Here is a 27,177-nt window from a genome sequence, read left to right as displayed (position 1 = left end):
TCAACATTGAAGCAACGTTTGAACTCTCAAGCAATGTATCGCTTCCATCGAATTGTAAATAGTTAGTCTTTCACTCATATAACATATATGAATTAGTGAATCAATTTTCATCTGATTTTTCATTTTCAGTTCAATTTTTAGCATTCATTTTCTTACAAATACGAATTAGCTTCACGGTTTTTAAAGAATTCATGGTATAATCAGGAAAGTAAAATACTAGTACATGTACATGCATTCCCACTCAGTGTCTATACATGTATGCATGTATCTGTAAATATCCTAATCTCGGGAAAACAGATTTTTAGTATTCAGTTACAATATATTTTAGTTTGTTTATAAATAAAATCAAGCAAAAGGTAATAACCTCATTTAATAAGGGTTACATGAATACATTGGCAATATTGATAAATATAATTATATCACTGGCCCTGAACGTTTACACGTCACTTAAATCTTTCTTTCCATAGATCAATATTGTAGAGGAAAATATTGCCTCTGAAATTTTGAACCGACACAATTTTGTAACTAAACTCCGCGAAAGCCTCCCCTTTATACAGCTAAAGCAATTAATTAACAAAGCAATTTGTTCGTCCTTAATCCATTCGAGTTGTTTACGGAATATTGATATGTTACAAGAGCGGTGATTGGTGTGCATTTTTCTGTAGAATAGCAAGCGCCCATCTTATCCTCGTGTAGTTCTAGACATTTTATAGACTAGTTCAATTCTCAATTAAAAGACAGAATATGTTATAGCTGATTCCCTGCATGTCTGTTTATTGGTTTTCCAACACAAATGGTATCTTCTAATGTAGACTCCGACAATATGTAAGCGTTTCGTCGTTTTAAATCATCTTGCTCTGCAAAGGCAAAAGAAAAATGTTGAAATGTACTTTTTACCTCTATATGCATTATTCAGAAATCCACAGAACTTCCAGACACAGGGGCATAAAATGACATCTTTAGAATGTTATTGTGTACTTTAAAGGCATGCACTTATTGTAAATTTGTTAATTTGCAAACCTGAGACAGCATGAAAAAATAAGCTTAGGGTTTTGGTTAATAAGTATTACATAAGCAGAAGTGTTGTTGACAGAGTCTTCACAAACTCATAGTAAATGTGGTACATTAAACTTTACATTTACAGTGTAGATAATTAAAACTATATGGAATATTAAAACTCCGATGTAATGTACTTTAAATGTATAATATGCATGTGTATATATCAACAAACTGGGAAATAAAAGCTGTGTATTGGAATAAGAGGATTTTTTGGTCTCCCTGTTTCTCTTATCACAATATATACCAATCTACACCTGACCTCTTGTATCGAACTGAATGAAAAAGCGTGATTTGTTTTGTCAGCCCTTTGCTGCTTTTATTTTCGGACATCGACACAATTTGATATACGGTTGTCTCCCTAATGAATTCTTAATTGACGGGTTAATGCCAGGCGCTCGTTCCTCCCACACGAATACTACGGTGTGTCAAACAGTGCTGGCTGTAGGCCGTGGTGACACCGCAAACCCCTGGCTTCGTTAAAAATGACACAGGGGAATTAATAGTAATTAGCAGTGGTGTACTTAGGACAGAAACAGTCCAAGTTTATGCTCCAATTGGCATTCATCGCTCTTTTTCATGTTAATTTTTCTCTTAATAAACAAAAACACATTTTATCATCTTTGCAAACATTAATAAATCATAAGCACCGATTTTCTCAAAACAGCCTACGTTGCTTTAGTTTTTACAGAATTCCCCAGTAAAGTTTACTGAATTTACATTGTTTTAAAAAAAGATACACTTGCTAAAAAAACTTTGAATAGACTCTCATTTTTATTTGACAATAACTTCTGTATTTTAAATAAAGGGAACCAATTGAAAAAAGCAAACTTTGTGGTTTTTACTTATTCTGAAGAATTTGACGAATCTTGTACATTTTTAAAAGGGTATTTCCAGTATCGCAATAAACCAAGGGTATTTGTTTTATGCAGAAATTGTTTTTGAAAAATATTTTAATCCTTTTGCCAAACATCCTTGACTTTCTTTCTTCAGATTGTATTTTTTTACAAACTTGTAATCATTAACTCCCCAAAAATGTCTTCTTATTCTTGTAAATTATTTTCATTAGAGGCCCAAGTTGCATATGAAAGCCAAGTCCCAAATGGCAAAAAGATTTTTGAAAGAGAGAAAATGTGGACATGTATTTAAAAGCAATAAAGGCCATCAAGCAAGCAAAGCATGATGAGAAAAAAAAATAAAAAACATCATTTAATGTGTTTTGCAATTAAACCATGCTATATATAGTTTTGTATAATAATTATCGTAGAAGAGAATATATGGTACTGAAGATTTATCCGTTTTTTCTGCTAAAAGTGAACCATTTGCAATTGACAGAAGGGTGTCCTCCACGTAATTTAAGGAGGCTGGATGGTCAAGAAATTAACCATCAGATCTACCTATATACCTAACATTTGAAAACATGGTTTATTTAAATATAAACTAGTTTAAATCTATTACTTTTACCTTTTTTAACATAGGGATATCTTCCTATATTTTTATACAGATCTCTCCTTCTAAAGGAGATCAATACAGTCTAAGAATGGCCACGACCATCAAGCTCTCTTAAAGTTAGATACTACATGTAGTACCTTCTGTTATCATTATATTACATGGTAAACTTAAGGAAGCTGGGCGGTCAACAAATTGCCCATCAAAGGTACACTAAAAATTAGATTGGATTTGTTAACCTATAAATTATTAAATAGTACAAAAAAATCAATAAATTTATGCTTTTAAATTTGAGCATTTTCCTTCGTCTTCATACACAGCTCCTCATTTATATAAGATCAATTCAGTCTAAAACTTGCCATGCCCATTCAGTCCTGTTAATCAAACAAATAATTTCTCATGACCTCTTCACACGAGATTGCTTTGTATTATGACTATTATAGCTATAATCGTGTTATCTAATTTTTTTTTAATAATTGAACGGGTGGCAGAAAATTGAACATAAAACTTTAAAATGGAACAATTTGTGTAATCACTGCCACCCATTAGATAAAAAACAATGCATGACAAAATACCAGAAGGCACGAGCAAAACACCTTATGCTTTATTCATGTGTGTGTATGCAGCAAGCAAAAGCACGTAACAGTAAGCCAAGAAAAACGTTTAAAATATTTTTTATTCAAGCAACAGAAAAGCAGCATTTATAATATAAACAAGCAACATTACACAACAAAAGTATATTGGAGCACTTTAACTTTGAGTGAAATCCTGAAAGGAAATGCTCAGCTGTGATGTTTAAGGAAAACAATACATGGTATTATATAAGCACTTTCACCGGCATATTTGTAGATTCGTTTTTGTAGCCACATTTGGTGACATTTTAAGGTTTAAATTTATAACCACTGAGATGTTCAAATACGCTTAAAAAGTTTTTGAGAAAGTTTCTGCTCTTAAATCGAGCGGGACGCCAAACCTTTTTCGGTACACTTCCGGCATGGGAACTACTAAACGCAAAACTTCCGGTTCCAGTTTCCGGCCTACTTCCACCGGAATAATCTGCACCGCCGGAGACTCCCTCCGGTCCGGTTCCACTGCTTGCTCCCCCCATAGCAAAGGCATTTCCGTTGCCACTGGTGAAAGTGAAGCCACCAGAACTTCCATCGGCACTTCTGCAAAAGTTAATAGTTTCCCTTTTTTCACAAATGAAATTGATATTGAAAATCTTTTTCTTTTATTAAATTCCCCCTAAAAAAACCCTAATATTTTTAAATGGTTTTCATGTACGCTTAATATAAAAGATAACACACCTGAAAACAGTTCCTTGTGAGTTGCCGTCTCTAAAGTGACGTCGTTCGCCCTTTGGCATGTTTCCAAACTCATAGATGCGGGGTGGTTGTCCCGATCCTGCCGTCATCACAAAGCCAGTGTTTGGAGCGCCCCCTGTGAACCCACTGTTCATGACGAAGCCACCGGGGCCCCCTCCGCTCGTGAAGGCGAAACCTCCGGAATTGCCATCAGGACCTCTACAGAGTTGTATATTTCAATGTTATATTTGATACATTAATTAATACGGATTCGATTTTTATTTTGCAGTATTTGGAAACAAAATTGCCCTTAAGCATTGATTTTATATATCTTAATTTTTTTTCTACATGATCTATCTCTCACTGATTTAAAGAACAAGAACATCATAAAGGATATCCCATTATTCAGGAAAATAAAATGATAGTATGTGCAATATTTGTTCATAACTATCATGATATCTCGTACTTGAAGTAGACGCCCTCTCCGTTCTGATCTCTCACGACCTTCTCAGATCCCGCGGGAATGTTGTCTAAGTTTACGGATCTCATTCTCTGCATGTTGCCGTACGGATCAAAGGGACCGAAGTCGCCTTGTAACATCCTGAACGGGTTAAAGCCCCCTGTAATTAAAAAATATCTTAAATTTTATCCATTCATCTATCCATCCGCCTTTGTTAGCATACATAAGGACAACAGGAAAGAAATCATTAGAAACGTATATCGACTTCTACAAATTTGATCCGGAATAACTTATATTAAAAATGGGATTGACTTAACATTTGAGCTATGTTTGATAAATGTATGAGACCTAAGAAAACAGGGACAATTTCATACACTTGTATAAATACAAAAAAGTATATCTAAAAAAGTTAAACTTTTTTTTACGAAATTTCTTTTTAAACGAAAATGCTTCATTGTAAAGAAAACTAGGTCCAAGTCTAATTGAATTAAGATACTGTAACAAAAGGCTTTGTACAAACTTTTTTTAATTTCATTTTTTTGGATTGTTTTTGTTGTTAATGTTTATTATTTTGACATTTCAACCTTTGCAAGTCAATAAAATTCTTCTGACATTGTGAAATTTTGGATATTTTAATGTCAGAGGAAAAGACTTGATAAATCACCGTGCCTCGTCCTTGATGATGTTGTGATTCATATTATGGATAAGTTTCGTAATTAAATTAAATGTTTTGAAAGAGTCTCAAAAAACAAACTGACAGCGAACATATTTCCTGAACAAGTGCGCACCATTCAATAATGTGTTTTTTTCCTGCAGATATTACTGTTATTCAGGTGTCAGGTGTTCACCTGGTAATCACCAATCAGGTAATTAGTGGTAAAAAACAAAACCTTACAAAACATGTCACCAATTCTAGAAAGCAACCCCTGGTTTTCAAAAATACAATTTTCTTTTTTTAAAAGGGAGAGTGGAAAGTCAAGATGATTTTTCTTTTAAAATTGTTTTTCTAGTTTCCATTTGATTGTTATTATTTAACTAAAACGACACACTTAATTGCATTAAATATAAAATATATTAGGCAAACATACCGCTTTTGTCATTCATGAATAGAACAATTATTCCAAATTGCAATATCTTTTATGTAACATATATAAAACAAATATTATTATAAAATACCATGGTTCTGATTGAATTCTACTTACCTGGCCAAAACATCCCGTTTGCCAAGCTCGCCACGCTTAACACAAGCGATGCTGCCCTGATCATTGTCAAATCTGAAAAAGTCACCACTTTTTAACTGTACGTTCATCTTAATTGCAAGCAAGCATTTCAAAAAACGTTTCCTTAGAAGGCCAACAATCATCGATGAGCTCAGAACAACAATGAGGTCTGCGCCAGTTCGTCGCTAGAATATAGATGTATGAGATGTGTTCGGCTTTGCTCTTGTAACGTTCCTGTTTTATCGAACGTTTTACGACAACAAGCCATAAAACCTTGCCCCGTCGACATTACGTCGGTCGGGGGTGTATTCAATAGGCGTGGACAATATCAGACAGGTGTAAACAATATCTGTACGGGGACTTGACGTATACAAGGACTGAAATAGGGATATGGTAACCCAGTTCTGTTGACCACTGCTTGAAAACATTTTCACAACATCGATTTTAACAACGCAATCAAAACCAATAAAATTCTTTGAATTTCCTTTTCTGAAGTGAAATTCAAGAAAGATAAAGAAGACGGAGAATAAGAGCAAATGCCTATTGGTTTTATTTTAAAATAAAATTTCAAAGGACTATGTGCGGTATGGTCAAATATCTGCCCCCGATTTCAACCAATTTTTAAATAGTATCGTATAAAAATGAAATCTTCACAAATCATTGTAAAGAGGATGCCTATAACGTTAATAATGATTTTAGTCATCATTGCTCACTCCCTGTTTATCTATGACGTCACCTAAATGACCTAATTCCCGCAAATTTGCAAACAAATGAAGATATTCTCATTTTTGCTCTATATTTTGCATTCGGAAGTATAGAGCACAGGTCTGCTCAAGTGCGATTTTAACATATGTTTTTCTTCAGATAGTTATACATATTATACTAAAAAATGGTACTTGAGCAAGCCTGCGCTCGATGTTTCCCAGTCGAATAACCATCGGAAAACACCCATATTTTGCTACAAAACATCAATTTATCAAAATAATGCAATATTCATGACGTCATTTCTACATTATGACGTCACTGTGGTGATAACCTTTTACACCTTTATTTCCAATATGATTTTAACTACCTTTCACCTTATTTTAAAGCTCTTTCTAAAACTTTGATTTTGGGGGGCAAAAATTGCATAAAACCGCACTTAGTCCTTTAATTTTTTTTCATATAAATCTATTTGAAGATTTTATAAAGCAAGTTTGCAAATAAAGCACAATTTTAACTACTTTCAATTTTCAACATTTTAACAAACCATAGGAAAAACATACTGCCTTACGTTTTGGTGGTATCGGATCACATTTTTTAAAAAGCTTTTAGTTCTGTAAGGTTTTCTAAGATTTGATGCTCTAACCACAAAGCCATTTCAGTCACAACAAAGTGCGTAATTAAGGAAAAAGTCTTGTCTGGTTTTCGACTTGTCAAAATATTTTAAAAAGTCCATTTGATTGATAAATGTTCATTAAATCAAATTGACAGGAAATCAAAAATAATATTTTTCTTTCTTTTTTACTATTATACTTGGCATAGAAATGGGAATCAAAGTTATAGGAAGGACTATATTTTGGCGGAGCACTTGTATAGTTTTCACTATCACAAACACAATATCTTTAAATATCACGTTTTTGTAATTCAGAATTACATTCAGAATTACACACTGACACTATTTGGATGTTTGATACGCATACGTCATTTTAAATCAAAGTATTCCAATTAAGTATTGAACATATTTAATGGTTACAAATTGATTTCATATTAAATATGCACATTGTTTTTTATGATTTTTCAAAAGTATTACCAGATTGGTAGATATTTTTATTTTACAGTATCGCACCTGTCCTAACACTAGACTCGCTTACCTGCGCCTCACACGAAGCAAGTCTCGAGAGCGAGAGTCTGGGGTAAGCGAGACTAGTCCTAACACATGTACCAGTATACGCATTTTACACTCTTTACCCCCACCCTCCGCTCTTCTTTCATGTTTAATGAAACGGTACCGTTTACTTACTTTTGAGATATCAAATGGAATAAAGGTAGAAATTATGAAATTAAAAAATGTTATATCGGAAATAATTTCTTTTGTATTTTTCTCCGTCATACGATGTTTCAGGTATTTTTGTACAAAATGCAGTCGTTGTTTTTGCAAATTTACTACTGTAGCAAAGATTAATTACTGCGCTACAAGCAAGAATTCTTGTTTACTAAACAGTTGTTCGATTGACGGATTGGAAGACAGGTACATGTACTGGGATCAAAAGGAAGCAATTTGTTTGCAAGTGTGTCAACAAGCCGGGTTCATCCGTTTTTGCTCACTGAAAATCACCGTTAATCATTAGTTATATGTATCCTATATTGTATAAATAATATACTGATTGACCTCTTTTAAGCGAGAATGTTCAGCATACAAGAAATTTGGTCATCTTAAAATATGAAATAGTAGTAAAACAGTTCGGAGAAATAGCATTTTAATCAATTGGTTACTGTTGAACTGGGTTTCTTGTTTTTTTTTATTTTAATAGATATCGGTATGAAGTACTGAGTAAGTTGTTTACAAAATTATAAAATTTTGCAGTTAATTGATCCATGTTATATGTGCATGGATTGTAGAGTTATCCTTCATGATAATCTACTTAGTTAGCAAGAAATACAATACACTTCTCAAGAATAAACTGTAGTCGTTTTAATTTAAAAGTGAAACTTGTGCATTGATTTTTTCTTTTTCTTTTTTCTTTTCGAAAAAGAATCTAGAATAACCGATTTTCTTAAAGTTCGATGTCTTTAAAAGTTGCAACATATTGGCCAGAAATATCCTTGTCGCAAGGTTTAACTAGCGATAATATTTAAAATCTTAACAATTAAATTCAAAAGGTAAATTTTAAGACTTACCTGAGCTAACCAAACCTTCTCCCTTCTGTTGTGTGCCTAGCGTACCTAATGAATCATGAAATGAAACTTCCTCGCCGTATATTGTCACACGGCAGGCCCTGTAATGGTGTAATATTAACTTTTAATTATCTTTTTTATGCTAATTTGTGGTTTTCTGGAAAAAAAGAGACGTTTAGAAATGATTATGCAATAGATATTCTTATAACTTAAAGACATAACACGTTTTGAATTTTGAATGGGTAATTCTTGTTGTTAACAATTGTTATCGCTTAAGAAGTTGTCTTTACATTGTCTCGTGACAATGAGTAAAAGATTTATCATGTCATATTTAAAGTGGTTATTTTATTAGTCTAGGGAATAAATTAACTTGTTATTTTTTTTTTATCTTCTTCTGCATCATAAACAGTTATTAGTAATAAACGTATGGTTTTTGGTTCGATGCTCCTTATAATCTACTTCCTTAAAAAAGATAAAAATTACTTCAATTTGCATGCACATTTCTTTACACCTTGACAAAGATGACATTATCTATCAATCACAAAGTACTTAATATCTAAAACGCAATTTACTTCAAATATAAAATTAGAACTTTACGTCCAAACGATACTAAATTTAAATTCATCAAATTTCGATATTTCATAATATCAAAAAGCATTTAACCTTTTGTTTTAAAGATGATATATTTTGATTTTATATATAGAACCACTGCAACCGCGTTATATTAGAATCTTAGTCTTCGTGATAAAAACAACAAAGGACTTTATAGAGCAGTTAATGACACACAACAACTTGACGTAGGCCTGTTTACTAGTATTTCATTCAATTATTGGCATGTGGAAATCAACAATATTTGCATTGCACAACTGAAATTTTTTAAAGTTGTGCCTTCTTATTCCATGCCCGTTCTATCAGGCACGTAGCATCGTTTTTGAAAGTGGGGGGCCAGACGCATCAAAAAAGTCTTGACAAGCCAAAAAAAAAAGGGGGAAAAATTTAATTTCCAAAATCCTAAACCGTGGGGGGATGGGGGGGGGGGGGGGGGGGGGAGTATACTTTTAACTTCAATTTCACGATTATATCCTTATATTTTCAATTCAGATTTTTACATGGTCCCATATATTTTCAATTCAGATTTTTACATGGTCCCATAAAAGGGGGGGGGGACTCCATCTTAATTCAATTGCTCACATAGTAACAATGCCCCCACCCCCCAAAAATAAATAAATAAATACACCATGTAACACCCTTCTTTATGCAACAAAACTATATCATCCCTCAGACCCCCTACCCTCCCCCCACCCCAGAAAAATTGTAATCGATGCATATTTCACATGAGCTCGGTACAATTTCAACTTGATTGGTTGTTACTTCGTACCTAAAGTCCGCGGTCTTCTTGAAACAGCTCTGATAAATTAAATAAAATTAAAATTTGATCATGACTTCGATTTCGGGAAGATTCGAGCTTTACGCCGGTATGTTTACACGTTGTCGACTTCCTGTTTCATAAGATACAACTAATGTGTTGTCTCACTCTTTGTGTCTCATTGCACTAAAAACCAGGGGACCGTGTTTTAACATGAAATCAAGTGATTAATTTTGTTGAAGGCAAGCCCTTATTTACACTATTTCAGGTGGGGTGCTGTGGTAAAAATCATTTTTCGTAAATCATGCACTGTTAAAAATTACTCACTGGATGACAAATTTTTTAAACTACTTTGTAAGAAAGGAATGATAGTAGTAGTTTGTTTCCATAGGCGGATCCAGCAATATCGGAAAGGGGGGTTCCAATCCATAAATATCAAAACGTGTAAAATTCAGCACTAGTTAAGGTGGTATGGGTCCATATTAATGTGGATAAAAGTAAATTATATACAAATACTTTCATCGGTTTAAAAAAATCTAATTTTACAATATTTGACCAAAAAAAAACATTTTAAATTTTCTGGAAAGGTTAAAATTATAAAAGTCCTAACGGGATTTGAACTCATAACTAACATTCGTAGTGAACACTCAAACTCATTGCACTACGCTGTTAGGTAGCAATTTTGGAAAAGAAAACTTTCATAAAATTATACTTGATTTTATTGTTTATTTCGATAGGAAGTACGTCATAATATGGAGATGTCCAATACCAACTTAACCTTTTATTCGTAAAGACCCCCCCCCCCCGACTTTTTTAACATTTACCGTGGGTAAATTTTTGGTTTTGGTAAGGATTTTGATAACTTGTAGCCTTTATCAATAAGTCTCAAGTTAACCCTTCTTATGGTATTTTTGCCACAGAATTTCGTTTAAGCATTTGAAAAATAAAATGCATTTCATGCGTTTCATTAAGTACAATCAATTTTCTTTAGGAATAAAGAAGAAAATACCTAAGGGATATTGCATGCTTTATGTAATTTTTTTTCATAAATTTTCCACATGCTTACTAAAAGAAATAAACACCGGATGCTGAAGAAGATTACTTTATAGTCAGTTTCCCGAGTACCCTCTGTTTTAGTATTGGGGACCCCAGTAATAAAAACAGAGGAGTCTCGGGAACCTGACTAATAACTTAACTTCAATAAAATATCGATTGGGTGTTGTTTATAAGAAATAAATTAAATCCGTTGTACGAACATCTTTTAAATACTAGTAAGCGATTTCAAAAATATTTATGTTGGATAATTATAGTATTTAAATTGCAGATGGAAAAAATTACCTTCCAGTTGGAATTTTAAGTTTAAAAAAAAATTCATATGTCCCAGAGAAAGAGGGGGGGGGGTTCCAACCCCCGGACCCCCCCCCCCCCTCTGGACCCGTCAATGGTTTCCGATATCAGGTGCATGTTTTACATCAATTTCTTGACGTCGAAATGTGAAGGGTTGCTTGCGCATATCCAGAATTTTTTTCCCGGGGATAGGTATAATTGTGTTTTCTGGGGGGGGGTCCGTGGCCTTTTATTTGGTAAATTTACTACGTGAATTTCATAAACTGTAATTTTCCAGGGATGGAGGTCCACCAGACATCCCCTAGATCCGCGCATGGGTTCATACAGCTTCACGAAAACTAAATTTTTAAAGGACTCATACAAGTTATTGTTAGGTCCATTTGCGATACATATCAACCAATGATAGGAGAGGAACACGTAAGTTGTAAGAACTTGTTTCCAATCCTCTTGTGTAATTTCACAATAAAACATGTTCAAATCAAATCAACCAATGATACATCATGTATGTATCTTATATTTTTCACATTTATAAGTAAGCCACGACGACAAAACACAATTCAGCCACTGAATCTTAAACAGACGTGTACGGTTTAGTCGTGTAGTTTTGTTCACTAAGTTTTAGAAACACTGAGCATCCCTAAATCCAACCTACAATACATGCACATAATTAATTCTTAGTTCAACGTATGTTGTTTTCAACATTTTCAAAAAACTTCTAAATTAATACACCTATATGCAGATGATAAACAAGAGATCCTCGTGTCAGTATTGCACTATTATATATCTAGATGTATACATGTACTTTGAGATTCCCTCCCAAAAGAAGAGCATTGCCTGGTACAACACACCTGTAGGACCGAGACATTTATACATGCTTTGTAATTACTATTACCTATACAATATATCAGGCAGGTGAGAATGTAGTCCCAAGCCCCGTGTTGACATACGTGTAAAATAATCGATTGCATTGTCAGACAAAGTTGAAAATTATTTTAGAATTCTTTTCTTGATGAAAGAAATGAGAAAAATTGTTTGACAGGTCAAAAATGACAGATTAAGTTCAGTCGGTGTATTTCTGTTGTTTACCTATTACTGTTTTCGTATAAATACCGAATTTTAATAAAGTATTAATAATTGCCGAGTCAATCGCACCTAGCATTCAATTTGATATTCTTTTGAACTTCCCAATGTATGGCATGTTTTTGTTTTGAGCTAACTCATGTGGATCAACCAATGTCTTGCTTTCCTAGAGAGGTGAGCGTTGTATGATTGCCCTCATTTCACGATAGCTATTGCGGACACAATATAAATCTCGTTTTTTCCTTTCATTTTGTCTTCTTATTGTTTTTGTTTTGTTTGTTGTTTATTGATATTACTATTATTATTTTATTTTTTTGTATAATAGCCGCTCGAAAGTGATGTTAATGTTGACCAGTACTTCATCAAGGAATATTCAGTTACTACACTTTTTTTCTATTTTCCACAGAAAAATTGACCTTACAACTTGCGGGACACGAATATCATATGACAAACAATGTTTACAACAGGATCAAATGAGGCACGAGGGCTGGGTCACTCACAAGAAACAATGCGTAAAACTAACCCACCAAGTTGCCACATGGCTTCACAATAAATTTTGCACCCCCTCCCCATAAAAATTATTAAAATAAAATGCCCTTTCTCTGATCTGACCTCATTAGTAATGTCATTATTTGAAAATTCTTAAAACTATCTTGATACATTTTACTTTCCATAATCATTATAATAGCTTCTATTTTCTTGTGAATATTTTTTCCTCTAAATGTTTATGTAAAAATGTACTCCTCCCTCCCCTCCCCCCCCCCCCAACCTGCAGCCTCTATCTGAGACATAATTTTGACTCTATCCTTTATAGGGAGGCTTTTCTAAAAGTTTCAAAATAGTTTGCTAATGTGTTCTGGATAATAATGGACAACATGCAATTTTTAAATTTCCTAATTTCTCAAAATGGAAAGGGACATGACTCTTCTGGATAACTTCACACTAATTTTCCAAGGTTTTTCAATATATTAGAAAGAAAATTATTTTAAACCTCTTTCGATAAAATGTAGGTTGCACATTTTCTCCGTCTTTCTAGCTGTAGGAAATAAAGAGCATGGGAGACCAACATGAAATCAAGACTTGTATTTTGTATATTAACAAATGCATTTTTACATTTTTTTAAAAAATTTTTGACAGTTGTCGTAGATTTACTGATATCGTAGATGCAGGGCTGTATCTCTACAGTCTGTCAACCTGACTTTTCATTTCTGCAGCTCCTGATATCGAACACTATCTAGCTTCGTCCCTAAACATACATGTAATCAAACTCCAGCTGTTGGGCACCCGTATGGACAGTCAACTACTACTCTGAATCTATTGTGAGGGGGTAGATCTAATGGTGTTTACTAAAGCAAATAAAGTAATAACATGTACGATTTAGTTAGGTGTTACCTGGTTCCATATAGGTTTATCTATCATTTATCATACACTTAAAATTCTTTTGTAGCTGTTTGCATAGAACTATACCTGACTGATTTACTTGTATCAATTTGAATCAAATACATATACAAAAAGACTATGACATTTAATTTTCTTCATCATTTATTTTCATAAAGTCTGGGAAAGTTGTTCTCATGTTACAATATTAATAATAATAATAAATCTTTTAATTTTATTTATCATGTTTAATAAGAATGTTGTAAAAGACTTCCTAAGAGCAAAGTATAGGGGTCCATGATTGAACTCTATTATATGAATCAACAAACATGGAGGATTTTTTTTTTTACCAATAAAAAACATCTAGTGTTTTTTGTTTTAGGCATGAAACAATGCTAAAAATTTTCAGTCATAAGCAACAATGACTTGCTGGAACAAGTTTGTCATCAAATACATTAGTGTGGACTATAACAAAATACTTCAAACTCAAAAGACAGAGTTTTTCTCCAGTAAAACAAATGTTGAAAAGTATTCAACATAAAATACAATCTCCCTCACAAATTACGCAGTTAATGTATGCATCAACATATGGGAAACAGTATCAGACTTTCAAACTTCCTTTGCAAAATACAATACACAAGCATACTTCTTGTCTTTCCACTTTCTCCTTTGACTAATAAAAAATTCTACAATGAATTTGTTAAACAGCAAAAATAAGACCAAAAAAAAAAAGTCTGCATACTTTCAAAAAAGCCATTCACAACATAGTGGAGAAATATATATATGCTATGAATTACAGACAGATAAACTGATGGTACTGCGGCACTTGTTCCAATCCTTCATTGAAATCCCCACAACATTGTGCGTCATGAGATATTGTGTCTTTATATCCTTTAACACACAGACACTATAATACACCTCTGCCGGCTCCGATATTAAACAGAGTCCTGATCAAAGGTCCAAATGTGAATCCCATGGAAACCACCAATGTACTAATACAAGCACGTAAAATAATGACATATTTTTATTTTCTTTTTTCTAGGAGGCCCGGTAAAGAATGGAAATGCATATTGTATCGACTCTGTAACATTCCACTAGGCTACATATGTGTATACTTTCCTGCAAATGAAAAAGAAGAACAATATTCAAATTCAAAACTGCTATATTTTTTTCCCCAAGTTCATTTATAAGTCATAACTACCATTACATGCATCAAATAAACAAATATTAGTGTTTTGGCACTAAATCATATTCCATTGGTCAATAAAGAATGGGTAGAATAAGGTCTGGTCAATAAACCAGTTTGAGCCCTGAGAGAGTTAAACACTTATTTAAGGGCTGAACAAATAAGAAAAAAACAAGAAAAAATAGTAGAGTGTGAGAAAAGCATAATTCTCTTTTTTTTGGTGGTCACAATCAGATTTTAGTTAGATATTAATTATGAAGTGCAAGCGAGTGTATAAAGCTGACCTGTCCTCTGGAGTTCGGGCTAGATATTCTCGTTCTATTAATCCTTCTATCCGCTTCTTGATAATGACTGGACTCGGCAGGAAGCGAGCTTTGAGCTGTTCCGTGACCTTTTTGAAAAGATTATAAATAATCTATAATTATTACACATATTGAAGAGGAGCAAGATAGAATCAGTCCTTTTACCTATTCAGACATAGAGAACTTGAATTGCATAGTCTTTAAAAGAATAAAGAATTCATTCCTTAATAAGTTAACATGGAACAAAAATTAAGATCAAAATACATATGAATGCACAAGTCTTTATACTGGATACAGGGTTATTTTTGCCCCATGTCATTTTCGCCCTATTTACACTTAGTTTCACCCCTTCTTCAATTTGTTTAGACATAGCTGTCTTTTAACAGAGATAATTTGATACTTTGGAATTTGCCTAGTCTTAATTTCAACAGCTGACAACTAGGGCAAAAGAGGCGAAAATAAAAAGGGGGCGAATACATGTATTTCCCTTTATGCAATATTTAAGTTCAAATAGAAAACTCTTTTAATATTTCCTGCATGCAGTTGTATGAAGTTGTATGAGTTGTATGATCTGTCTGATTTGGAGGCTTTATATATACCGGTAGTTAAACTGACTAATTATCAAATTTGATAATTAGAGATTTAAATAACACAAAACAGTTAAAAGAAAATAAAAGAATCCAATGAACACAGAAAAAATACTGTACCTCTGCTACTAAGACATTGTGTTGTAGCTTCTTTCTGGCCTTCATTATCCTTACAATTGCAGCTTCAATCGTATGTAGGTTAAGGATCATATATATCAAGAGTCATGATGTCAGTGTAATATATTTATAGCAAGGGTATTTACCTTAAGTGATTGACGGTATTGTATTCAGTGCATTATTCTGGCGTAATTGTCAATGCTACAATATTTTTCTTAAGGTACTTCACTACACCGAGACTTGTACTTTTTAAGGCACTAAGTCACAAGATGGCGATTTAAATGTTTTGTTAAACTGTTTGTATCAATCGATTTAGATGTATATCGTCATAGCTCAGTGGTTAAAGTATCAGGCTTGTGAACTGCATGTCATGAGTTCGAATCCACCTGGGGCTTTTGTTCATGTTTACTGAATGAAATTTTTGTGCAATTTTTCGCCTATTTGACATATATACTTCTTATCCATCATGCTTTCTATCATAATCAAGTAATTTTCTGCTGATTTGAGAAACTTTTTCAAGGTGTAGTGAGGCACCTTAAAGCCCCTTTTATACAAAAATTTTCAAAATTAAAAAATTAATAAGAAAAGATAATTTGCAGCCCTATGCCCTTTCTCATCCAGAATAAGAATAATTTACAGTACAGATTGATTTCAAAAGGATATTCATGCTTCCTGTCCTCATCAACCTTAACCCTGGTTTCCTTCCTCTCTGGCTCAGCTTCACCCTTATTTGCTGCCACTGAAATTCAGATGAATGAATGTGAAATAACTTTCATAAATTCAGTAATTACAAGTAAAATCATAAAGTAAATGGTAGGGCATGTCAGTTGCAAGAAATTATGCATTTCATTTGAGTTTTGCCAAAGTTGAAAGCAAACATTTCTGCCAATATAAATAAAAACCACTAAAGAAACACACTAGAGATTCCAAGAAATTACACTAAATAAATGTAAACTTTAGTAAAATTTTGTTGAAACTGAATTAACACCACACAAGTAGATGATTTGTTGACCTGGTGCCAACTTTTGTACTGACCTGTCTGGATCTTGACTCTAAAGAGCTTGGACGTAAAATGATCATTAACTGTGAAAACATGGGCAGGTTCTACAAAAGGAAAGACAACTCTTAAACATATAAAAAAATCAAAAAATCTTAAAAAAGTCGTTTATATTAAACTGTGTGTTAATCAACATGCAATTTAATTAAATTAATAAAAAATTTAAAAAATATTCTCATATATTATAAAAATGGCACTTTTTTTTAAATACTATTCTACTTTCGTTTTTGAATCGTGAGGTTTTTTTTCAAAATAATTAATAGTGATGTAGCTTAATCTTCAAGTAATAGTAGGGCTATTTAATGGACCACTTTTAAAACGGAATTGCACTTCCTGTTACAAAGCTTAAGAGAGCTATATGATTGTGGCCTTTTTAAACATATATCAATCCCCTTTAATTCTTTACTTAACAATAGTTTATGGCTAAAACTATTGTATCTAAAATTTTAAGTTAAATCTGATGGATGATTTGTTATCAAGCCTCCTTATTTTGTGGGGTGAGTCTGTGATGCCTTACCCACTTCCTTCGTCTTGGGCTCTTTATGCAGCACTCTCTGAGACACCTTGCCCACCGACAGTGACTGGATTGCTCGTATCAAGTCCCTTTCTTGAATATCAGTTTCATTTTTTATTTCCTGTTAAATCAAAACAAGCTGAATATACACTGCTTTCATGGTATTTGAAATTCAAAATTCATGAAAACCTTTTTGCAAAAATGAATAGAAGTATACATTCCTGATGTTCTACACAAGATGATACATGAATATATGAACAATCAATAGAGTCAAGTTTTTAGTCCCTCATCTTGAAGCCCTGAAATATCCATACCTCAAAAGTCCACTTTTCACTCTTGTTAAAGAGCATCAATATACACATCTGGTAGGTGGACACCTGCATGATGTGTTTGCGTGGCTCCTTGGAGCCAGCCCCTGCACCACCCGCATCATCCTTCTTCTGACCATAAAATGTGGCGTTCAAGTCGGCTGAGCCTAGCTGGGGCTGAAGAGTTAACATTCTACCACTGTGTTTGTTTAGATAAAATCTGAAAATAAAAATTAGGGAATGAGATAAAGGAAGCATTTGTTTCACCACCTTGAATTTTCTATCAATTATGAAAAATAATGTTTCTTTTCCTTCATTTTAAAGTTTATTCAGCAGGAAAAGTTCCAATCAGATAATATTTCAATGCCATTTGTTTAATACCAAGCATGAAATACATAGAGTATTTTACATTCTAACATGTATTGATTTCAGTATAAATTTATATTAAGAAAATCTTGAAGCTGACATACTTTCTAAAGTTTTCGAAGGCAGTTCTTGCAGAAGGTGGTATATTACACCGTGGGTTGGCATTTGGGGTGGGCCAAAATCCTGTGGTAAGAACACGCACCACTAGATCTACACCTGCCATATTAACCTGCAACACAGAAAATCATTATCAAACATTCAATGTACGACATACATGTATTCATGAATGTACTAAAGTCTACAGTAAATATTGCTTTTTGTTCAGAGACATTTTAAAAAAGTGATTTACTTCAAGATTTTGTTCAAAATATAATAACCAAGATCAAAAACTTCTGCAAAATCATCTTCTGAACATAACATGCCATAATATTATACAATTGTTGTAAGCGTCTGCCTAAAAGCATGGTACTCTATTATTTTATGTGTCATACTTATGTCACAGTTTTCATTGGAAATGTATTGACATAAAATGAACACATTGTTCACTTGACCTCAATCACCAACATAAGGTACATTTATTGACTAAAAAGTTTCTTTAGAGTTAAATACAGATACCTTCCCTAATTACAAGTATGTACTAGTTTGTTCATGAAAGCTTTAAAATAAAAAATACAATCAGTATTTTATTATCATTCATTTTATAACAAGGCTAATTCAACTTTCAGCATTTTTGAATGGATATAATAATATACAAGGCAGGGTCAAAATCCTACATCAGTCTCTTCTTGATGTGTGCAGTGGTAAGTGATATAAAAAGACCTTGACCTGATCAGACATTGTACTTACACTGGACTGATTTAAGGAGGTCTTGAACTCCTCCATGATTGTGTTGGACACGGTCATATCTTTGAACATCCCCTCCAGTTTGGATGTGAACTGACAACCACACTCCGTCTGAAAGAGTTATTAGCAAACATATATATTCTGTGTTCTGTCAAATAATTTCCATACAAATGTGCAACAGGCAGTGCAAAATTGCATCATGCAAAATATACTCAATATTACATATCTGGGATACAGTTAACTTGCTGATCAAAAACAGATATAAGATTCCCTGAACTTAGATATCAATTTTGTTAATCGCTTAAAGATATCAAATACAGGTGAATCTCGATAACTCGAACTTCAGGGGACCATGATTAAACTTCGAGAGATCAAGAGTTTGAGAGATTGAAAGTTTAAAAAAATCCGGAAATTTTTGTTTGGGTCATTTTGGTTCTAAAATTATAGTAGCCAGAAATTTATATTCATAACATGGGAGAATAGTCTGACATGATTTCTATCGTATTTTCTGCTACATTACTTCAATTTAAACAAAACAGAACTTAGTTGTGTAGTTATTAAGTTTATTTTTTCACGTTAAAAAACTCTTAAGCATATTATGTCTTCTAAATCATAACGTTAGAATATTTTAAATAAAGAGCAGTTTACCGTAACTTTCACAAGTTGTTGAAATTAATAGATCAGTTACAATTACCTATCTATCCTTTGAAGGAAGCAAGGGGTAGTGTCACTTACATAATCAACCAATTAACACTACCACGCTAGCCCCCAGGAGTTCACTCAACCATCCAGGTAAGGTCACGCGGAGCTATAATTATACGCTCGATCGGCTGTGTGTGTACACAGCAACCACTTCGAGTTATCAAGAGTGAAAAACAATGAAATATGTGTAATGGGACCCACGTTTTACTTCGAGAGATCAAGAACTTCAAGAGATCAAGAGTAAATTTGCATAGTTATATAGAGAAAAAAATCGGGACCGTGAGTTCACTTTGAGAGATCAAGAACTTCGAGAGATAGAAGTTCGAGCCATCGAGTGTCATCTGTACCTCAAACTTAGACATCAAACCTGCTGATCCACTAGAGATTGCATACCTTGAGTTTGGATATCATGTTTTTCTCAGAGTCGTCCGATCCGCTCTTGTTCAGCAGCAGACGTCGAGCAAGGTGCTGTTTGTAGTACCTCTCAAAGACGTCCTTCTCTTGCAGGAACCGGAACAGAACCATGCTCTTATCCAACACCATCTCAATTTCTTGTTCTGACATCTGCAAAATAATAAAGCGATTCTAAAAAGGCACTTAAACAAAATCAGGTATCTATGCACAAATACATGTAATATTACAGAATCAAGTTTTTTAATGTCAGCTAATTCATGTTTCTTGAGACAATAAAAACATTAAGTGGATCTATATAAGCTTTTAAAATACTCAACATTACTTTAAATAATCAATATTATTCATCTAGCAGTCTGTATTACTATAATTGTAAGTAGTCTGCACCATAAAGCAAGGTCTATCATTTAGCCACACATACCCCTTTGACACCTTTCTTCAACTTTTCGTCGATGAATAGTGATAGATACTCGGGAGACTTGTGATTGATGTTGATGAAGAACTCAAAGTCCTTGGAGATCATCTGTTTAAACTGCTTGTCATCACTAAATGACTCGTGAAGGAAGTGATCAAACCGGTCCTTCAGATCCAGTAAACTCTGAAAATTCAAATAATGTAAAAAATCAATAATTTTACAAAAACTGAAACGCTCTATCTTAAAAACAAACAAGTGAAAAGCTGTCAATGTGACAGCAAACCGGGTTTTCTCTTACCGGTATGTGAACTGTATCCATAATCCATGTCAACCCCTATCCAGTGAAATGGAGTACCCTCTATGCAATATTTTGCCAAAAAATGACTAAGTTCAAAAGCTGGTATTTTTTTCATAAATTATCAAAAATTAAAATCCTAGCAATATGCACACCTCTAATATATGTACAATTGATCTGCAAAAGTACAACTTCCTATCTTGAAAACTGTAGGAGGAGTTATCCGTACAATGAGGGTACCCTTTATGCAATATTTTGCTAAAAAATGACTAAGTTAAAAAGCTGGTATTTTTTTCATAAATTATCGGAAATCAAAATCCTAGCAAAATGCACACCTCTGATATATGTACAATTGATCTGCAAAAGAACAATTTCCTATCTTGAGAACTGTAGGAGGAGTTATCCGTACAATGAGGGTACTTTTTTGGCAGCCGCCCGCCTGCCATTTTCACCATTTTAATAACAGGATTTTTCCATTGGAAAACCCGGTTAAAAATATAATTCGAATTTTGTAGTTATGCCAAAATTAATACATTTTCAGCCAATCAAATTACATAAGTTATTTTGACATAATGACCTTGTTTTTGAACTTGTATTACTTCATAAAATGTACAATAACATGTTCAAATGTGATGCATAATGACATTGTCCTTTGACCTTGTATTGCTACTGACCTGTACAAATGTGATTGCATTCTTGGAGTCCTCCCCTTCTTCCGACACAATGGCTTTGCCCTGCTCCCTCAGATACACACTAATACATTCACACATAGTCTTCAGACCCTCTGGTACCCGAATAAATAACTTATACATACAGGCAAGGTCTGCAAAAAAAAAAAGGCATTGCTTTAATCAAATTCTATGTCATAAAAACACAAAACTGAATGCTGTGAAACAATGATTTCAAAATTAAGATAGTATAAACTCAAACAAGACTTTATAAAATGCGACATAACGATCCTGCAATCAATGAATCACGAGAAATTTTGAATATAAACTATTTCATATGCCATCATTGTAAGCTTTATTCTGTGCAGATGGAAAGAGCAAATCAGTTCTACAGAAGCTTACTGTACACCTACCATCTGTTTTATTGTTTTTGAGCATATGGACAACACCCGAGTTTTCCATCTAAGAAAAATAAAGGTATAAATTATTGTCTAAATCATCTTATGACACTGTAATTCAATCAATATCTTCAATCAATTGTAAATTCTCCAACTTTATACAGTATGAAATCATTTAAATACCTCCACTATTGTTTTCATGTGTTTGCTTATGAGCTCTTCTTCCAAAACCTGCAATTGAGAATGGATCATTTAGTGTTATTATTAAAAAATATACCTTTACACTTTTATTTTATTTGATTTTAATGTGTAAAGGGGAGGGGGCATGTCGTTTTAATCTAATGCAAGAAATTTAGAACAGGTGTAAAATGAATACCCTATACATTTACATAAAAAGATGAACAAACTATTTTAAAATATCTTATCCACAATCAATACAATTGATTTGTTTTCTATTGTTTTGCCACAAAATTACTGAAGCAAAATTGTTCTCTTTAATAGCAATGTAGAGGCTCTATATCAATTTTTAGAACATGACTGTTCATATCAAAATTGATAACTGAACAGCAAAAACACATATTATTTTTCTTTCAAACAATTGAAATATCACAGTGGGTGACAAGGTGTTGACATTGAAATATTCATCTAATCAAGCATTTAGCTGACCTTGACAATGGGTTCCTCTGTGGACTTGTCCAGGTAGTGAGTGGCCCTCTCGGCCTCCTCGTTGATTCTCGCCTCCACCTTCTTGATGTACACCGACGCACTGTTCTCACCCAAAAACTTCTGACTCTCACTCTGTAAGTATTGTAAGTTATTTAGATTGGTATTAAAAATGATTCTAAATAATCTAGGGAAACTGATACATCTATCATAGCAGACTAATTTCTTTAAATAATCTCATTAATATAACTCATTAATATAACTCAGTAATGTAAAAAATAAAAATTCATTATAATTTCCCTAAATTGAAAGTGTTTTTTTTAATCATAAAGTAAGTTGTTCTTTCCAAGAAGAGATTTTCACCAATCTGTCTGCTGTAACAAGGGTACCTTGTAAAATTCTGCTGATTGTTCCAGGAAGGGTCTTTCAAAATCTTCCTCATACACATTTCTTGAGTCGATACCAAGGACCATCAACATCTGACAGGCATTCTTCACTGCTCCCCTAAAATCATCAAACAAAACTAAAGCAATGGAAAAATATATCTTTACATTTGCCTTTCAACAAATTACAAAGGAAATGTATTTTCAACTCTGTTTTCATGTGGGTGTTTTCTGTATGCTTTGATGTGCATCTTAATAATCTTGAATAAATATTTCTAACCCCCCCCCCCCCAAAAAAAATGGCTGTTGTAAATTTTATGAAATCAACTTTCATTAGCCTTGAATATAAATACAACTAATTTCAAAGGATCTAAGGATATCAAATTCTTACAAAAGGAAAGACATATTAGGCAAAAGTAAAAAAAAAAAATGCCCTGCTTCAATGAAATGTTCCTCTCTACAACTTCCTTTACACTACATAATAAACAGTATAGGAACCTGCTCCACACTAAATATACACAACCAGGGTGTAGGCACCACAAACAACATACCTGTCTACCACCTCTCCCCTGCGTTCCCGTGCCACCATTTCTAGCAGCGTGGTGCGTAGGTGGTCCCTGATGGTTGGGTGCCGGACCACCTGGTCCCTGAAGATCATCAACCCCAAGTTGTACACATTGTCCACATTGTTTTGTTGTACATAAACTCGGTCCTACAAAATACCCAAAGAGTTTATGTAAATACATACAGATCACACTGGCAAGTACCATTATGGCATGAAAAGTTGATTCTGGGTACAGGTGGAGAAAAAAGTCCTTATCAGAATCTATTTAGGCCAGAGTATGTTATTTAAAGAACTTTTTTTAATTCCTTTGTAAAACAGACGTTTAAATATATAACACGTATACTATCGTATCTCTAATAATGTCAAGTGATTATATTCTTTATAGTTAATTTTTTTTTATATCAGTACTTCTCAAGTCACAAGGATATAACTGGTGTATCAAATCAAAATTTTTGGGCATCTCTAATATGTCGACAGTCTCTATAGTAACATTATCAAACTAAATGAATTTAAATATATCAAATATAAAAATCTTTAAAAATCCAGGTTATGTTGTTGTGAGTTGGAAACATGGAAATCCTAATTACTTTTTCATTAAGCATTTGCAACTTTATTTTTCAAAATCTTGTATATATAAAATGTTTTTTCTTAATTTAAATGAGTTTAAAATAAGCTTTTATTATAGATCAGTATATATGTATACTGCAAGTTGTTTTAATTTTATGGTGTTAAAATTTCACGATTTCTCAAAAAGTACCAATTGCGGTGGTTTTAATTTCACGCTTCAAGAAAAACAGTTGATCAAAGTAAAAGCATTATAAAAACATATGTTAGTATTAATGATGGGTTTAATTACGCGGAAAAATGACAAATCGCGAACATAGTGAAATTAAAACCACCGTGTTTATTTGCCAATCTACAGTATCTAATCATCTTAAAAGAAAACATTTATCATTATTTTAAAACATCAACATTAGCCAATGTCATACCATGTACATAAGGATATCTCTGATCATAACCATTGATGTCTGATGGTCATTCCAAGCGGAATTCAGTGTCTGCAGAAAATTGTTATTGAGAGCTGCTAATACATCCTCTTTCACCTACAAAAATTAAAGTTTATTGTTGAGATTTTTTCCGTATACATTGTTCATGTTGTATATATAAATATATTCTATATTGTGAGTTCATAAAAAGAAATGTTTTGATATAGTGTAATGATATATAGAGGAAAATGTACTTTAATAAGCAAATGGACTCAGCACCTTAACAAACCACCCATTGATAGCACAGTTTTTATGGTTAAAATAGTTTATTAGTGCTGAAACGAATACCATAAATCAGTATTCGAATATTCGTGAGTACTATTCGATTCGTATTTGAATATTCGTAGACGTCATAGACAATGTATTAGGCATATATGATAGTTTGTATTACAAAGTGGGTGTATGTGTAGACTGCTTAAACATGTCAGTTCGAAGTTGACACTTAATGCATGAGTATCCATTGAATTGGGTGCGCATTTAATTTTTAAGCAAATAATAATATACTGATTTTTTGAAAATTTCCATCAACTACAATCAAAAGATTTATTACTTCTTTAATAATATACTGCAGTCCTGACTCCTGTATGAGACCGATACGTAACTTCGTAAGTCAGTCCAAATATTTCCGCCATGCTTGATATAGTATTAAACAGAAAACTGATAACGCTCATAACTCCGGAAAGGTTCTGTTTATTTAAAAAAAAAAAAAAATTTACATCGAGGTATCTTTTAAAACAAACTTTCGATGTACCTTTCGATATTAACTCTCCGTAGCTCACACTCCTTCAAACAGTTAAGCAATTTTTTCGTCAGCGTCTGACATGAATTACTTTCAAGGTAAACAAGCATGGCGGAAGAGTCTATTACTGGGTTAAGTAATAGACTCTACCAAGCATGGCAGTCATAGATGGCTTTATATTTACTTTCATTACGAGTAAAATGAAATAACACGATACTGCATAGTTTACAGTGCTTGATATGGGTGTTTAACATGTGATCGAATATTCGAATGCTAAATATACATTCGAATATTAGAAATTTACTATTCATTCGCGAATATTCGAACATTCGTTTCAGCACTATAGTTTATAAGAAGAATTATTTTTTTAAAATTATGACGGTATACTTAGAAGTTTACACACTGAAACTATCACAATTTATTATTATAAGTGCCATTCTTTGCAAAAGGTTGAACCATTTTGATTCTCCAACAGAATAAAAATTCCTCCCACAGTCTGAGAACACCCAGACAGCTTTTCAAGAGCAAACATAAGAATTAATTTAATCCATATCATTTAGATCAATGTTCAACCTTTGCATATACATGTACAGTATTTCAAAATATTTTTATTATGCTTCCTACTTTGGATGAAACAAATGTAGAAAATTATTAATATAACAGCATGTAATTGCTTTCTCATGTTAATTGGCAAAATGTCAGAACCTGGTGTCTTAGAAAACAACCAACGACGTAAATGAAGGAAAATACAAAGATTTACCTCCAAAGAAAAATTACATTTCCATTGAACTATGCTCACTGGAAACTTAACTTTTTCTATGGGAATTAATTTTTGTATTTTCAGAACCATCATACAGTAAATGTATATTTTGAAAATGTCATCATGCATCAAAATGGTATTACTCAGGTTAATTCTTTATGTACCTTCGTAACTAAATGTTCTGTGACAACATCTCTAAGACCAGTATACAACTTCTCCCCATGTTTATGAAGCACCATGGTGTATGCATTTCTGTATAATTCCTCGAAACTGAGACCACTGTTGTTCTTTTTCTGTATTTCCTGTATGGCATTTTTCAATAACGCCCATATGTTATTGACATACTTTTCATCCATTGTCATCTAAAACAGAAGAATAAATCAATGACTTTGAGTTATATTGATTGAAATTATAAACATAAACAAACAAAAACGTACATGTAAAAGACATGGCGTACATAAGAAGCCTTCATATGCAATATTAAAAATATCAATTACACGTGAACTATCATAAAACTCACTGGAAATGCCCGAATTCTCATCTTGGTATCTTTTCTTGGTTGTTGCCTTATCCCACTCATTTTGCTTTTTTTTCGTTTTTCTCGTCCTCGTCAAGATAGATAACGATTCTAAATGTCTTGATAAAACTCGTTTAGATGCTTAAACTTGACGAATGCTGTACAGTGCATCTAAGAGATTATACGTAGACATGTTAGAGAGTATATTTCCTCCATATTCTACGATATTCTGCTATTCATTTGTCTTTTGATTGCATTCATCGTTCATCATCTTTTCTCGACCGAATAACATTCAGGATTGGTCATGCGCAGGAAAAAATAACTTCAGATGAGTACCAAACCTCTAAATCTCCTCCATAAATTGTCTTGAAAATAAAAAAGCAGTGAAATAACACAGCAATGAATTTCAATCTTTACAATTTCATTGTGTGTTTAACACCAATATAGAACAGAAGAACTATGCGTAATAATATCTGTATAAATATGGCGACGGAAAGGTTATTTCCGTTATCTGGGTGACCTCTCTGTCGTCACGACTGTTTAATCTAATTATAGATCTGATATTTATAGTTGCGTGTCTACCCTGTTGCAATCATTTTTATTTTACCACCACGTTAGATTAGTGAAGCATGACAGGACGGCAAAAGGGGGGGGGGGGGGGCGTAAACAACAATAAACTTACAAGAAAGAACATTGAAACCCAGGAGTCATTTAAGTTAACTTACTCATTTTACATTCACTTGTAATATTTTCAAGTGAGTTATTTTCCACTATGACTTCAGTATTCTCCACAAATCAA

At 33.1% G+C, this 27,177-nt stretch overlaps 2 protein-coding genes across 2 annotated transcripts; both read right to left on the bottom strand.

Moving 5' to 3' along the window:
- Positions 1–352: 352 nt before the first annotated feature.
- On the bottom strand, positions 353–8,460 carry LOC105342091 (uncharacterized PE-PGRS family protein PE_PGRS20). The gene is made up of 6 exons (XM_020072890.3): positions 8,370–8,460; positions 5,472–5,543; positions 4,276–4,429; positions 3,813–4,028; positions 3,479–3,674; positions 353–857 (listed from the first exon to the last, which is right to left on the bottom strand). The coding sequence occupies exons 2-6, from the start codon at positions 5,533–5,535 to the stop codon at positions 843–845; spliced, it is 645 nt and encodes a 214-aa protein (XP_019928449.3). The 5' UTR covers positions 5,536–5,543; positions 8,370–8,460; the 3' UTR covers positions 353–842.
- A 5,223-nt stretch (positions 8,461–13,683) lies between these two features.
- LOC105342092 (cullin-3-B) lies at positions 13,684–26,858 on the bottom strand. The gene is made up of 20 exons (XM_011448926.4): positions 26,382–26,858; positions 26,026–26,223; positions 24,306–24,419; positions 23,303–23,463; positions 22,758–22,872; positions 22,372–22,503; positions 21,889–21,936; positions 21,721–21,769; positions 21,314–21,462; positions 20,351–20,527; positions 19,912–20,082; positions 18,820–18,927; positions 18,078–18,202; positions 17,614–17,827; positions 17,303–17,420; positions 16,764–16,832; positions 16,392–16,467; positions 15,732–15,801; positions 15,007–15,113; positions 13,684–14,655 (listed from the first exon to the last, which is right to left on the bottom strand). Exons 1-20 carry the CDS (start codon positions 26,439–26,441, stop codon positions 14,631–14,633), a joined length of 2,286 nt encoding a protein of 761 aa, XP_011447228.1. The 5' UTR covers positions 26,442–26,858; the 3' UTR covers positions 13,684–14,630.
- Between the last annotated feature and the right edge of the window lie 319 nt (positions 26,859–27,177).

The sequence above is a fragment of the Magallana gigas genome, chromosome 8, assembly GCF_963853765.1.
Source record: "Magallana gigas chromosome 8, xbMagGiga1.1, whole genome shotgun sequence".
Taxonomy (NCBI): Eukaryota; Metazoa; Mollusca; class Bivalvia; order Ostreida; family Ostreidae; genus Magallana; species Magallana gigas.
This window is presented reverse-complemented; position numbering and strand designations above follow the sequence as displayed.